Raw genomic sequence first — 16733 nt, forward strand, 5'->3', positions numbered from 1 at the left:
CTGTCTGTCTGGGCCAAGTCTACTCCTTCCTCATTTCCTTCCATTTCCCTCAGAAATCCCTCCCCTTCTCTTTCCCTACTTTCCTACTACCCCATGAGCAATTTCCCCCCACCCTGTAAATACAATAGGCACTTCTCTTTGCATTGGGATCCACAATACTTAAATTTTCTTCAGAACGTCTTCTAAGCCGTTCGTTCGTTGAAGTGTATTTACCTAGTTGTATTTTACGGGAAGGGGAGCTATGCTCGTGGGGTCCCGTCTTCATATCTCATTTTATCTAAACTATTTTTAAATTCATGTATTGTTTTTGCACACACCACTTTCTCATCTAACTTGTTCCAACTGTTTATTACTCTGTGAGGAAAGCTGTTCTTTTTCAAGTCTCTTCTATAGCTGTCTTTTTTTATTTTCTTTCCGTGTCCTCTTGTATTTCTGTTATCCCATTTTATCAGATTCTCTCTATCAGTAATTTCTATGCCTTTCATGATTCTGTAAATAGCTATCAAATCTCCTCTCTCCTTTGCTCTAGTGTCTGTAGTTCAAGTTTTTCTAGTCTCTCTTCATATGATAGTTTTGAGAGCGTTGGTGCCAGTTTTGTAATTGCTCTTTGTATTCTTTCAAGTTTTTTATATATTTTTTTGTACTTGGTGACCATATTGTTGCTGCATATTCCAATCTTGGTCTTATCAGGGTGATTAGGATTTTCTTCACCATTTCTTCATCCAGGTATGTAAATGCAACTTTGATTGTTCTTATTAAATTATAAGTTTCTCCAAAAATCTTATTTATATGTTTCTCAGGTGACATATTATTCATAACAATGACTCCCAGGTCCTTCTCATTTTCTACTTTTTTTATTCCTTCTTCTCCCAATTTATATGCTCCTGTTATTCTGTTTTTGCTTTTTCCAAATTCCATTATACTACACTTTTTTGTATTGAACTCCATCTCCCACTTCCTTCTCCATTCCTATACTATATTTAGATCTCTCTGTAGTGATTCACAATCTTCTTCAGTTTTCACTCTTTTCAGTAGTTTTGCATCATCTGCAAAGAAGCTCATATACAGTAGCTTTCTATTCCTTCATCCATATCATTAATATATATAGCAAACATTATTGGGGCCAGAACTGTTCCCTGCGGAACACCGCTTATTACTTCATCCCATTTTGAGTGCTGGTTTCTTATCACTACTCTCATTTTTCTTTCTTGCAAAAAGTCTTCCATCCAATTTAGTAGTTTTCCCTGTATTCCTCCTTGAGTTTCTAATTTCTTAAGCAACTTCTTATGTGGTACTTTGTCAAAAGCTTTTTTTAGGTCTAGAAATGCACAGTCCGCCCATCCATCTCTTTCTTGTATTATATCTATTAGCCTTGAATAGAAACATATTAAATTGGTGACGCATGATCGTCCTTGTCTGAATCCAAATTGCCTTGGATTTAACACTTTGTTTTTTTCTAAATATTTTACCCATCTACTTTTGATAATTCTTTCACAAATTTTTGCTATTGTACTTGTTAGAGAGACTGGTCTATAGTTTGTAGGTTCTTCTTTATTTCCTCCTTTATATGTAGGTACTATATTTGCTTTTTTCCAATCTTCTGGAACTTTTCCTTCTTTCAAGGAACTGTTTATTATGCTATGTATTTTGTCTGCCAGTTCATTCCTGCATTCTTTCAGAATCCAGTTTGCTATATCATCTGGTCCATGCGATTTTCTGACATCAAGATTGCTCAAGTGTGTCAGTATTTCATTCTTTGTTACTTCTATTTCTTCCATAGGGGGGACTTTCTCTTTCCATTCAATCTCTTCAGGTTGTATGTTCTCCCTTGTAAACACTGATTTAAAATGTTTGTTCATAATTTCCGCCATTTCCATTTCCTCAGTGTATTCAACTCCCTCTTTGTCTTAATTTCTCCATGTCTTGTTTGTTTTTCAGTTTATTGTTTACAAATCTGTAGAATAGTTTTGGTTGATCTCTACACTTTTCTATGACATCTTTTTCATATTTTCTCTTTTCCTCTCTGCACGTTTGTACATATTCATTTCTATAACAAGTATATATTTTCCATTTTTCAGGTCTTCTGTCTTTTTTCCATCTGGTCCAGGCTTTGTCTCTTTTGTCTTTTAGCTCCCTACAACTTTTGTTGTACCAGCATTTTACATATTCTTTTTCTTGTTTTTGTCTTGGGACATACTTTTCCACTCCTTTTTTGTAAATTTTTGTCAAAATATTCCATTTCTCTTACACTGTTGTTTCTTCTTTGTATATTTCTTCCCAGTTTTCTTGTTGAAAGAATTCTCTTATTTTATCAAAGTTTGTTTTTTCATACATCATTCTTCCTTTTCTATATTGCTCATTTCTTTTCATATATTTTTCTTCATTAAGTTCCAGTTCAATCAATATGTGGTCACTTTTACTTATTGGTGTTTTATATTCAATCTTGTCCACTATTCTAGGTTCAGATGTAATTAAGTCTAGTCTCAATGGTTCTTCTTCATTTCTATACCTGGTGTTCTCCTGTATCCATTGTGTCATTGTATGGTCAGTAATCATCCCAAGTAGAGCGTTTCCCCATGAGCCGTCTCCACCCTTTACTGTTATTTCTTCCCAGCAGATTTCTTTGCAATTAAAGTCGCCCATTATAACTATTCTTCCTCCATCTTTCATTATTTTATTTAATGTTATCTTTGTGTCCTCTAACATATTTTTATGTTCACTCTCCTCCCATGAGGCTGTTTTCGGAGGCACATGATTTATCACAAATTTTCTGCTCTTCTTATCTCTGTCTTCCACTTCTATCATAATCATCTCTACTGTATTCTTTCCATATATGACACCCTTCACGTTTATATCCTTCTTAGTCAGGAACATAACTCCACCCCCTTGCTTTTTCTCTCTGTTTTTAATCCAATAATTATATGCATCATTTCCTACACTGTTGGGTGGTAGTGGACCTTTTAATTTTGTTTCTACAATTCCCATTATGTCTGGTTCTTTTTCTTTCAAATAATCATTCAGCTCATTCAATCCTGTTATTAATCCATCTATATTTGTGTAAGACACTCTTAGTTTTCTGTCACTTCCATTGTGTTCTCTGTTTCCCTTTTGTTTTTCTCTTGTATGTCGAACTGCCTTAGTTTCATATTCACTACTCTCCAATAGAATCTCTCTTTCTCTGACTCCGTTCTGTTCTCGTTTTTTGTCTTTTCTGCTTTTCTTCCTCTCTTTCCTCTTTATTCATTTCCCTTTTTATCCATACCTTTTTATATTGTTCACTTGTTGCTAGTTTCCCTGTTTTGGATAAGATATTCTCTGCCGTCGTTTGTGACCTAAATTTAATCTTAATTGGTCTGGTCTTATCTTTACTATACTTTCCGAGCCTGAATTTTTCCTCAATTTCCTTCATAATTTCTGGTTCATCTTCCTGAACTAATTCTAGTAAACTGCTTACTTTTTCATTTTCCTCATTGGTTCTTGAGGTTCTATCTGGGTTATGTTTCTCTTCCATTCCTAATATAATTATACATTTCTTTTTGTCAGCTAAGTCTCTTACTATATTCTCCTTCTGTCTCATCACTTTAATAACTGAGTCTTCAGTTTGTTCTCTCATTTGCTGTTTAATTATATCAGTAAATGCAACTTTACTGTTTTCTTTTATCGACTTCCATCCCTCTCTGTTTTCTTTACTATTCCTCTTCAATTCCTCATTCTCCACCTTTACTTCTTTTAACTGTCTTTTCAGGTTTTCTATTTCATCAGTTAAGTTTTTGTTCGCCTTCTCTAGTTCTTCCAATTTTTCAACCCTCCGTATAATATTGTTAACATGACCGAACCTACGCTCCAAGTCCTCGATCATCTTATCGACCTTCTCTTCTAGTCTTGTCAGTCGGGGGGGGTTTGTGTCCCCCCCACCCTCTTTAAATCCCTGGAAAATATTCTCATCACTTTCTACTGTATTGCTCTTATCTATACTTCTAATCTTTACATTTTTATTAGACATTTCATCGTCGTCGGGGGGCCGTTTGTTTACCTTTCGCCTGTCTGTCTGGGCCAAGTCTACTCCTTCCTCATTTCCTTCCATTTCCCTCAGAAATCCCTCCCCTTCTCCTCTTTCCCTACTTTCCTACTACCCCACAAGCAATTTCCCCCCCACCCTGTAAATACAATAGGCACTTCTCTTTGCGTTGGGATCCACAATACTTCAATTTTCTTCAGAACGTCTTCTAAGCCGTCCGTTCGTTGAAGTGTGTGCGTGTGTGTATATATATATATATATATATATGTATGGCATGAGTGAGAAGACTAGAAATAGGAAACACAAGAGTTTTCATCTGAGTTTATACTTGACTTGTTTTGAAGATAAGTTTTTTCATACTTATCTCACTGCTCATCAGCTATTTCACAATAATTACACCCTTTGTCAGATGTTTCATAAGAAAACCATTTAATCCAGGTGCCTTTCCATCTTTCATCTCTTACAATATTATTTGTATCTCATCTTTTGTTATATCCTTATCATTCTCCTCTCCCATTGCAGTCATTCTCCTGGCATCTCCCACTTACACAATCAGAGCCTTTCTACATTTAGCAAACATATTTTAATTATTTTCAAATTTTTCAGTTAGTTACCTCCATCTCACATTTGCTCATCTCTTGGGAAGTAGACTTCAGTATTAACAAGTGTAGCATAATGGAGTTTGGAAAAAGCAAAAACAGAATATCAGGACAATATAAAATTGGAACCAAGGAGGTAAATGAGAGATCCGAAAAAGATTTGGGTGTAATTATCTCAAATGACTTGTCCTATGATAAACAGGTAAACAAAATTGTCGGAAAATCCTACAATATGTTAAGATCAATAAAAGTGTCATTTACATATTTGGACGATGAAATTATTAAAAAAATATTGATCACACTGATAAGGCCTAGACTAGAATATGCGGCGACATTGTGGTCACCCAGTACCAAAAAGAATGCAAAGAAAATAGAAAGAATCCAGAGAGCAGCAACAAAAATGGCACCTGCACTTGCAAACTTGTCATATGAGGAGAGATTGGCTAAACTGGAGTTACCGACTCTGGAGCAAAGAAGAGAGAGAGGTGACCTACTGACTATCTACAGAATCATGAAGGGCACAGAAATATTTGATAGAGAGGACTTGTTAAACTGGGACAAGAGAAGCACAAGAGGACATGGAAAGAAAATGAAAAAATATAGCTACAATAGAGATCTGAAGAAAAGCCGTTTTCCACATAGAGTGGTGGACACTTGGAACAAACTGGACAATGAAATAGTGTGCACAAAAACCATTCATGAGTTTAACCTCTTTACTCCGAGGCACATCGCACGTCTGGCAGCATTAGCTGCCCGACGTGCGATGTTGCGTCATAATAATCGCATTATAAAAAATAAAGTCAGTGCTCAATCGTTCATTCTCTTTCACCCTAGAAAATATGATGAAGCCAGTTTAGAGAGAATGAAGGTTACGTAGGTACGACTACAATAAATATAATCAAGATGGTTACGTCGGCATCATCGAGTACCCACTTGCTCCTCATGCCGCCTACGTAGGCATCACCATATGGAAGTGGTTAAGAGCAAACTAGACACTGCGAGATACAAAGGTGGGACACCACAAGCGTAGCTCCCCTTCCCACAAAATACAACTAGGTACAACTAGGTAAATACACATCTCATCGCATTTGAGCACCTCTACATAATCCATTAATGCCCTCTAAACTTCCACCAACCACCCATGTATATTTATGTACTTTTTTTTTAACACTGTGGTCTCTATTTCTCATTTCCTTCACATTTGTAACATCTCACCATTTTTATTCTTTCATGGCATATCATGCTTCCTTACTATTCCATTAACTAGGTCATTTTTTCTAGGAATGAGATCCTCCAATGTCACTCATTTTCAACATTCTTCTTGTTTCTTTCTCACATTTCTTACTCCCAGGACCATACACTCTTCCAGACATATATCTTCCAACTCAGTCTCATTTTCACTCATATCCTCAATAATATTTCCTTCATTCAACCACACATGTACACATCTCACTAACAGTGCCACTTTTCCTCCCTTACTCTCTCACTATTTCTAATACTATACCTACCACACTTTGAAAATTTAACAAACCTTTCCCATTAGTGCTGTTTCTTTCATTGCTAACATATCCAACTTTCTTCTTAAACTTACTGCTAAATGCTTCCCTTTTGTTCTCATTTGTCCAATGTTCATGTACATTTAATGATCCAGTTACGTGGGTTCTGGTTGGAATCTTCCACATAGACCCATTTTTGTCTTGATTCTTTGCAGGAGAAAAAATAAAGAGGGGAATTCCTAGTACTTTTATTCCATCCCCTTTAGTTTACCTAGTTGTATTTACCTAATTGTATTTTGCGGGAAGGGGAGCTGTGCTCGTGGTGTCCCGCCATTGTATCTCGCAGTGTCTAGTTTGCTTTTAAACTCATGAATGGTTTTTGCTCATACTATTTCATTATCCAGTTTGTTCCAAGTGTCCAAAACTCTATGTGGAAAATTGTTTTTCTTCAGTTCTCTTCTATAGCTATGTTTTTTTTTCTTTTCTTTTCATGTCCTCTTGTGTTTCTCTTGTCTCATTTAAGTAAGTCCTCTCTATCAAGTGTCTGTGCCTTTCATGATTCTGTAGATGGTCAGTAGGTCACCTCTCTCTCTTCTTTGCTCCAGTGTCGGTAACTCCAGTTTAGCCAATCTCTCCTCGTATGATAGGTTTGCACATGCAAGTGCAGGTGCCATTTTTGTATAACATGCATGGGAACTCTCAATCAATCGGTCCATTCTGGTCTCTCTTGCAGAAGACCTGTGGCCTCCAGGAAACCAGCAACAGCCTATAGATTGGACTATAAGTCACTTAGAGAAGAGATATTGTGTTATTGTATGAGGATTGTTAATGTGAGGCATCTTCTATGTGGTGGTTGTATCTATGGCAGTTTGAATCTGTGGCCAGGTGTATTCTGTGTTGGTTCTGTCTTAATGCCAGATGCTATCCTGAGCCTAGACATGCTAGTGTGGTTCTTTGTTGTGTGAGGGTTTTCTCTGCAGAGTTTATATGTGGGAAACATGGTGGTGGCATGCATCTTCACTCCCACTATTTTTAATTTTTCAATTTATAGGTTGCTGTCATCCACTCCACGGGAGAAACGTGCAGACTATATCAGCAGTCGGTGGAATGATCTTGGGTACTTTGTCTTTAACACCACTTTCAATGTCTCTGTTGCTACTGCCAGCACGTAAGTTGACTGTTAAACAGAGGAACAAGAGAGATAAGTAATTTTTTTTTCATCCCCCCCATATGAATGACAGTATAATCTGTAATTCTTTGCATAGTATAGCTTAGAGAACTCAAATCCATGGCATTTTTTGGTGTTCAGTTCTGTGCTTTAATTAATTTCAAGAGTAAAACTTGAGAAAAAATGTGTCTTCCCTCAGCTGTGGATAGTACTTTGCTTTGTTCTGGTTACCTATATTCTTTTCTTATGGGAAAACCTTATAAAAGCTTGTCATATAAAGCCAAACACATACCCTCACTCTAATACTCAGACCTCACTCCCACCAGAAATGAACCAAACACCATTGAAGTCTTTTACAAAGATGGGAGGCGGCATGTGGCCAATGAGGTACCTGAAGAGCTAAGCGAGTACTTGCCCTATAATGCTTATAGTGCATCTGGAGGTGTTTCTGGTATGCTGGTATATGCTCATTATGGTACAAAGGAAGATTTGCAGACATTGCAAGCAAATAGCATAGGTATTGAGGGAAGAATTCTCATCATTCGAATTGGCAAACTGCATCGGGGTGTCAAGGTAAGCATGTGATTTCAGAGTATATTTGAGGTGAAGAAAATGTTCTGGGCATAACACCATTTTTTTTCTTATTTTCCTCCTATGTACCAATGCCTTTTTCCCCGTTACAAGGGAGGTAACCAAGTCAAAAGGCACATACCCACTCCTACCCATTCCATTCCCATCCACCACCCTTTTCTCTCTCTCATCCTAGCTCTTTTTCCTCTTAGGGGTAACTATACATATATTAGCAGAAGAGGCATGAAAGGCAAAGGTGGACAAAGTTAACTTGAGGGGACGACTGAGGATGAGAGGGATGGGTTGGGTGAAAGGGGGTTTGAACAAGAGGTGAAAGTCTGTTGAACAAGGAAGGGAGAAGGCAGGGGATAGGAATGAGTGGAGAATGGCCCTCTCCTTTTCCACTCCCAATCTCCTTCTCACCTTGTTTCTCAGTCTATCCAACCTTGTAACCCTCTCTATACTTCTCAGACATTTCATCTCAAATACACTGATGAACCACAGTCTGGAACAGATGTCTAGGACGAGCTCTGGAGTACAGCACTTTTTTGATAAGTTGGAGGAAACACCTAGTCTGGTATTGTATTGGGACAGGGGAGCTTTGCTTATCGAGTGACCGAAATGATATATTAGAGTAAATTCACTTAGTGGTAACAATTTAAAATGGAGGATGGTGAAAACAGACAAAAATATGGTGAGCCAATGAAAAAAGACTAGATGTGAGCAGGGTTGAATTGCCATTAGGTGTCATCCCAAAAAAGAGCTGTAATATGGAAAAGTCACAAAGGAATCAAAGGTACGAAGATATTATTGGATTTTCAGGGTTTGCAAGAGAAGGTAGAATACTAGGTAAAGGTATAGATTTGGAAAGGGAAACAAGGTATAAAAATATTCTAAGAAATCAAGAGATTACAGAACTAATAAATGAAATTATAGATCTGAAAGCAGAATAAAGGGCAATGTATAGAGAAGTGAGCGAGTTGAAAAGACAAGATGCTGAAACAAACAGGGCGCTTAATGATCTGAAAAAATAAACAGTCAAAAATGAGAACAAAAGTATGAAAAATGAACATACTAACAAAAATGAGGATTTGAAAAAAGAAGTAAAAGAACAAATAAAAGCGGTGACCAAGAAAGCTGGAGAAACCATAAAAGAGACAGATCTTCAAGAGATCAAAAATCAATGGAAAGTAGAACAGGAAAACCAAAAAATAACTTTTAAAGAAATTGTACAACAACAAGTGTAAGAAAATGCAAAGGAAACAGTCATTAAAGTAATTAAAGAGAAAGAAAATTGGGTCAGGGACACAGTTAATAAAAAAATATATAAGTAGTTTATGGTATTAAAGGAAAACACAATGTAGCCAGATAAAAGAAAAAGAGGAGAAAGAAATGCAAAAAAATTCTGAAAGAGATACAAGAGGAGGAGCAAGAGATGGAAAAAGGAATAGAGGAAGTGCATAGAATGGAACTATACTCTAAAAAAAAAAAAATTAATTAAACTAAGGTCTCAAATGATAGCAGAAGTACTAACAAAAACAGCAAATTGGCAAAAATTGAAATTTGGAAAAAGGAAATGAGCAATGAGGAAAAAGAGAGAAACATGACGCTAAAAAATTAAGCTAATGAAAAAACGAGAGAAGAACAGAGACCAAAAAGAACAATTTTGAGAGTGCTGGACTTGAGGCTGGAAAAGGAGGAAAAAGGAAAAAAAAAAAAAAAGGAAAAGTAACATATATCAACATAGATGGCATGATTTCAGGATTAAATGAATCAAATGATTATCTGGAAGAAGAGAAACTGGATATAATGGGAATTGTGGAGATAAAATTAAAAGGTCCACTACCACCAAATAGTGTTCGACAAGGTTTATATAATCATTGGATTAAAAATAGAGAGGAGAAATAGGGTAGAAGAGTCATGTTTTTGACTAAGGTTTAAATGTGACAAAGCTAACAGAAGGAAATAATGTGGAATTGATTATGATAAAACTTGAAAATAGTGACATGAAAAGTACAAAATTTGTAGTAATGTATGTGCCCCCAAAAACATATTCTTGAAAAGAGAGTGACTATTGCAAAATGTTGAAAGACACAAAGAATGCATTAAATGAAATACTGAAAGGAGGAAACTTAGTAATTATGGGTGAAATATGTTGGGAGGAGATGACAGTGAAAGGTGGAGAGGACCTTTGGGGAAATATACTGTTGGACATGACCATTGAATATACAATGACTCAATGGGTAAAATAGAATACCAAATATAGAAATAATGAAGAACTGTTGAGACTAGACTTAATATTTATGTCAGAGCCTGAAACTGTGGATAAAATAGAACACAAGGCATCAGTTGGGAAGAGTGACCACATACTAATCAAGTTCGAACTAAAAGAGGAAATTTGTTTGGAAAAAATGTAGTGAGGCAAGAGATAGAAGAGACAAAGCTTGGAAAAGAAAAAAAAAAAAAGGTAAGTAGTAAATCTATATCAAACTAAAGAAATGAATATGTAAAAACACACAGGGAAGAAAAAATGAAATATGAAAAAGACATAATAGACAAATGTAAGGATCAACCTAAATTATTCTACAGATATGTAAATGGTAAATTTAAGAATAAACAGGAGATATTGAAAATATGTCAAGGGAGTTCGGAATATATAGAAGATATAGAAATGGCTGAAATTATAAACAAACATTTTAAATCTGTATTCACAAATGAAAATACACACAATTGGGATGAAGGAAAGGGAGAAAGACACCCCCACCCCCCAATGAAAGAAATAATTGTGACAGAAAGAAATAAGGGACCAAATAATAAACCTTGATGTCAGAAAAATCATCCGGATGGAATTGCAGACCGGATACTAAAAGAATGTATAGATGAACTAACAGACAAAATATATAAGATAATAGATTGCTCACTTAAAGAAGGAAAGGTAGCAGAAGTCCAGAAAAATGCCAATATTGTGCCAATATATAAATGTGGATATAAGGAAGATCCAACAAACTATAGACTGATCTCCCTTACAAGCACAATAGCTAAAGATATGTGAAAAAGTCATCAAAATTAGATAGACTAAACATCTGGAAGAAGAAAATATACTGAATCCAAAACAATAGATATAATACAAGAAAGGAACAGATGGGCAGATTGTGCTTTCCTGGTTTTACAAAAGGTGTTTCATAAAGTACCACACAAAAAGCTGTTCAAAAAAACTCAAAACAACAGGTGTACAAGGAAAGTAATTGAAATGGATGGAAGATTTCTTGCATGGGAGAAAAATGAGGGTGGTACTTAGAGATAAAAACTTGACCTGGGAAGAAATGATAAGTGGAGGCCCACAAGGTCCAGTATTAGTTCCAATAATGTTTACTATAATTGTAAATGACATGAATGAAGGTGTAGAATGTTAAATGACCTTCTTTGCAGATGACACAAAACTACTAAAGAAAGTAAGTACAGAAAAAGACTGCGAATCATTACAGAGAGACCTGGACAAAGTCTGGGAATGGAACCAAAAGTGGGAAGTGAACTTCAACATTAAGAAATGTAGTATAATTTAGTTTGGATTTTTTTTTTTATATATATCAGGACAATATAATATCACTACAAAGGAAGTAAAGAAAGCTAGCTCTGTAAAGGACCTAGGAGTAATTATCACTAAAGACATATCCTCAGACAAGCATATAAATAAAATAGTTGGAGGAACCTACAATTTACTAAGGTCAATCAAGGTGGCTTTTAATTACTTGGATGAAGTAATGGTAAAAAAGAAATATTAATCACACTGATAAGACCAAGATTGGAGTATGCTGTGACACTACAGACACCCAGTACAAAAAAGAATATAAAGAAATTAGAAAGAATCCAAAGAGCAACAACAAAGATGGCCCCAACACTTTCAAAATTGACATACAAACAAAGATTGTCTAAACTGGAACTACCAACCCTGGAACAAAGAAGAGAAAGATCTATTGGCCATTTACAGAATCATGAAAGGCATGGAAGTCCTTGACAAAGAAGACTTATCAAAGTGGGATAAAAGGAAAACAAGAGTACATGAAAAGAAACTAAAAAAGGATAGTTATAGAAGAGATCTGAAAAAAATAATTTCCCACACAGAGTGGTGGATGTCTGGAACAAATTAGATGAAATGATAGTGTTTGCAAACACCATACAAGAACTTAAGAACAAACTAGAAGCTGAGAGACACAAAGACAGGTCACTACAAGCATAGCTTCCCTTCCCATATAATACAACTAGGTAAATAAAACTAGGTAAAATACAATTTTTCCTCTCTGCCTCTCTTAAGTTCCAAGTCTCCACCCCATGCCGTGTTATTTGGTGTTAAAAAAAATTATACCTTGGGAAATATGGTAATTGTTGTATACAGGAAAGGAGGAATGCTTGTGGGGATCTTGTGGGTAATAACTGGTTTATTTAAACAATAATAATTGTTGTTTTCTACACTAGTAATATCTTTATTTCACTTAAATCTATCTTATATTGCTTTAATTACAGCATTGATCCTTGGAACAGGAAAATGATCAGTTGATGTGTAAAGAATTTTTTTTGGTAGCATGACATTAGAATCTATTTCTTGGTTAATGATACAACTTGGACCTGAATTGTATCTTTGGGTGAGGTGCTTGGGTTACTCACATATAAAATTCCATTGGCCATATACTTCCTAAAATTCTCTACAAATTATTATTCCACCCATCATTCACTTAGCATAGTATTTTTCATGGGACATTTTCTAACCTAGATACCACAGAAAAAAAAATATATATATTTTTACCATGGGAGGATGGGCCCCCTAGTGGCCACAACCTTGCTTCATTGACCTCACTTTTAACAGATGACGCAAAACTGTTAAAGAAAGTGAGTGCTGAAATGGACTGTGATTCACTGCAGAGAGATCTGAACAGAATTTGGGAATGGAGTCAGAAGTGGGAAGTGGACTTCAATATTAAGAAATGTAGCATAATGGAATTTGGATAAAGTAAAGAAAGGATATCAGGACAATATAAAATTGGTGCAAATGAAGTAAAGAAAGTGGGATCTGAAAAAGACCTGGGAGTAATAATTGCAAAGGACATGTCTCCTGACAAACAGATAAACAAAACAGTCGGTGAAACCTATAACTTGCTAAGATCAATAAAAGTGGCTTTTACTTACTTGGATGAAGAAATGGTAAAGAAAATACTATTTACACTGATTAGGCCAGAATTGTAGTATGTAGCGGCACTATGGTCCCACAGTACTAAAAAGAATATAAGGAAAATTGAGAGAATCCAAAGAGCAACTATGAAGATGGCCCCAACACTATCAAAACTCATATGAAGAGATTGTCAAAACTAGAATTACCTACTCTGGAACAAAGGAGAATTATAAAGAGAAGACTTACCAAATTGGGATAAGCGAAACACAAGAGGACATGGAAGGAAGCTCAAAAAGGACAGTTATAGAAGACTTGAAAAAGAACAGCTTTCCCCACTGAGTGGTGATGTATGGAATGTACTAGACAAAACAATAGTGTGTGCAAAACCAATGCATGAATTTAAGAGCAAATTAGACACATTGAGATACAGAGACGGGACACCACGAGTTCCCATAGGATACAACTAGGTAAATACACAAATACAAACTGGGAAAAAAATTTAAATGAAGAAACAAAGATGGAAGAGAAATGGAACATATAAAAAAAATACAAGGATAAAAAAGACAAATATGTACCAAAGAAAAAACAAAAAAGGGTATACATAAAGTGTTAGTATAACACATATGAGCTCTGAGTTCTCTTCCAGGAGGGAAATACCTGTCAATCATGAGTCCAACACATGATCCAAGACCATGGTGAATCACAAAAAAAAAAAAAAAAAAAAAAAAAAAAAAAAAAAAAAAAAAAAAAAAAAAAAAAAAAAAAAAAAAAAAAAAAAAAAAAAAAAAAAAAAAAAAGAGAGAGAGAGAGATATTGTATGGTCAATAATTATGGTGGAGTAAAACACGGCAGGTTATCTTCTATTGTAATTGTACGTGAAATGTACAATCTATGTCTTCACTCACTATCACAAACTTCGTTGATCTCAACACTCGCAGCTCGCTCACGACTACTGCGTGCGTGACTAGGCTTGGGTAGTGTGCTCCAAAACAGTTGTTAATGATTTATTTTCTACAATTATTTTGATTATTCACTTTTAGTAGGGAAGGCTTATGGGAGGATCTTGATTGAGAGGATTAGGAGAGGAACAGAAGGAGTAATTGGTGAGGAACAGTGTGGATTTAGGACAGGTAGAGGTTGTGTAGATCAGATCTTTGTGGTAAGACAGATATGTGAGAAAGCTATAGGAAAGGGGAAGAATGTTTTTTTGGCTTTTATGGATCTGGAAAAGGCTTATGATAGGGTAGACAGAAAGGCACTGTGGGAGGTTATGCAGATTTATGGGATAGGAGGAAAGCTTTTGGGAGCTGTCAAGAGTTTCTATGAGAGTAGTAGAGCTTGTGTCAGGATTAGAAATGGAGAGAGTGAGTGGTTTGAAGTAAAGGTGGGACTTCGTCAAAGATGCGTTATGTCGCCCTGGCTGTTCAACTTATACATGGATGGGGTGGTGCGAGAGGTGAATGCTAGGGTAGTGGGTCAGGGATTGGAGATGGTTAAAGAAAATGGAGAAAAGTGGGAGGTGAGCCAGCTGTTGTTTGCGGACGACACTGCGCTTGTGGCAGGGTCGGAGGAGGGATTGAGGAAGCTGGTGGCAGAGTTTGGGAGAGTATGTGATAGAAGAAAGCTAAAGATAAATGTGGGTAAAAGTAAGGTGATGAGATGTACAAGGGGTGAAAGTGGCAGTAGACTGGAAGTGAACATTAAGGGAGAGCGACTGGAGGAAGTGGATAGTTTTAGATACTTGGGTGCAAGTGCAGCAGGAAAAGGTGGAGTGAAGGTGGAGGTAGAATGTAGATTGAGAGAAGCTAGTAAATGCCTGGGTGGATTAAAGAGTGTAATGAGGAATAGACATTTGGGAATGGATGCGAAGAGGAGACTGTATGAAGGAGTGATTGTGCCAACAGCACTATATGGGGCAGAAACGTGGAACATAAGAGAAGAAAAGAGAAGGAGTTTGAATGTGTTTGAGATGAGGTGTCTGAGAAGTATGGTGGGGGTTACTAGGCTGGATAGAGTGAGAAATGAGGAGGTGAGGAGGAGAACAGGGGTGAAAAAGGAGCTGGGAGATAGGGTTGATGAAAGAATATTAGGATGGTTTGGACACATGGAAAAATGAGTGAAGAAAGACTAGTAAAAGAGGTATGGAAGGCAGATGTGGAGGGAGTGAACATGAGGGGACGTCCTAGGATGAGGTGGATGGATGGGGTGAAGGGGGCTTTGGGGAAGAGGGGAATGTCTGTTGAGGAAGGAAGGGAGAGGACGGAAGACAGAGGTGAGTGGAGAATGGTTGTATATGGATGATGTGGTGATTGCATGAGGAGGAATGGGCGGGGGGGTGGGGGTGTGGTAGTATGTGTGAGTAAATTTTGATGCAGCCGGAAGGGATTTCTCCCCATCCTCTCCTTATATGCAAGGGGGGACGGAGAGGGGGGTTCGCCGATTAAATGAAGCGGCCTTGCTGTGGATGTGCTGTGTCTTGCGACACTGCTTCTGACCCAGGGCGGTGGGCAAGGTGCAGGGATGACCCGTCATCCAGGAGGTGCTCAGATGAGAGGGAGGGTGGGAGGGGTGTGGAGTGTATTTAGGGATGAAATGGGTGGGAGTGTTTTTATGCCTTTCCCTTTTTGGCTACCTCCCTTGGAAGGGGGAAAAAGCCTTGGTATATGTATGTATGTATTTTGATTATTCACTCGCGCACAGAAATTTACTTTCATACACCTTTCAGTTATACAACAACTTAATTTGATAGTAATAATGATCTATATCCCATTCATTCAACTTTCACATTACAAATAAATTGATAATTACTTAATAGGTATCAATGGCAATTAGTAAGTTCTCGAACATTCACACTGACACGCATGTACATACATTATCTGAATCTACAAGGAGCATAATGCTAACAAGCTTAGAATACAATAAACGCTCGGCCATGTGAAAGGACCTGGCCTCAGCGACTTACAATGTAATGTACAAGAAGATATATTTAATTAGTACATGCCGGCATATGAACATTATATATATATACATGGAGAACATACATGGAACAGCATTAAAGTTTTAAAGGATGGTAGTGGAGAACATTTTGGCAGCTATAAGGGATTGAAAGCTCAAGAAGTATGACGGCTGCGAAGATTATATGGGTGGGAGACAGGGGACATTGAAATGGGAGGGGAGGGAGGAAGGGGTTCTGTGGGAGTCAGAGGGTCATTGTCACAGTCTACACCTCGAGAGAAAAGCTTAAGGGTGTCCAGGTGCATGATGGATTCTGTGTCTGAATGTAAGTGTTTTACTTTGACTTTGTTTGTAGGTTCTAGTGCGAGGACACGGAAGGGACCAAGGAATTTTGGTGAAAGCTTGGAAGATGGAGAATGGTTCTGGGCATATACGATGTCACTTATTGCAATGTTAGATTCTCTCGCATTTTTATTGTGAAAACGGGCCATCTCGTTTTTAGCGAGGGAAAGAGACTAAATAATTCTCTTGAAGAGAGAGCTGAAATTTGAAAGTGAAACCTTTACAAAATCATCAAGGTTGTAAATGGGACCTATTTCTGAAGCAAGAAGGTCATATGGGAGTCACTTGTCGGAACCAAAGATGACAAAGTGAGGTGACTCTGATATGGACCTATTTATGGCACTGTTAAGGCAAGACTGAATCATAGGGGCATGGTGATCCCAGGAGAGATGGAGGTCAGAAGCGAGGTGTCGGAGAACAT

At 37.0% G+C, this 16733-nt stretch overlaps 1 protein-coding gene across 6 annotated transcripts in view; it reads left to right on the forward strand.

Annotated features, from left to right (window-relative positions):
• Nucleotides 1-16733, forward strand: part of LOC143018678 (N-acetylated-alpha-linked acidic dipeptidase 2-like) — a 114762-nt gene that overhangs the window by 59147 nt on the left and 38882 nt on the right. For all 6 annotated transcript variants that reach the window (XM_076176452.1, XM_076174519.1, XM_076175828.1 and 3 more), the window contains 2 exons: nt 7165-7281; nt 7608-7854. In XM_076176452.1, coding sequence (XP_076032567.1) covers nt 7165-7281; nt 7608-7854 — 364 coding nt within the window. The remainder of the gene's footprint in view (nt 1-7164; nt 7282-7607; nt 7855-16733) is intronic.

The sequence above is a fragment of the Oratosquilla oratoria genome, chromosome 1, assembly GCF_046742065.1.
Source record: "Oratosquilla oratoria isolate Oo_2021 chromosome 1, ASM4674206v1, whole genome shotgun sequence".
NCBI classification, from domain to species: domain Eukaryota; kingdom Metazoa; phylum Arthropoda; class Malacostraca; order Stomatopoda; family Squillidae; genus Oratosquilla; species Oratosquilla oratoria.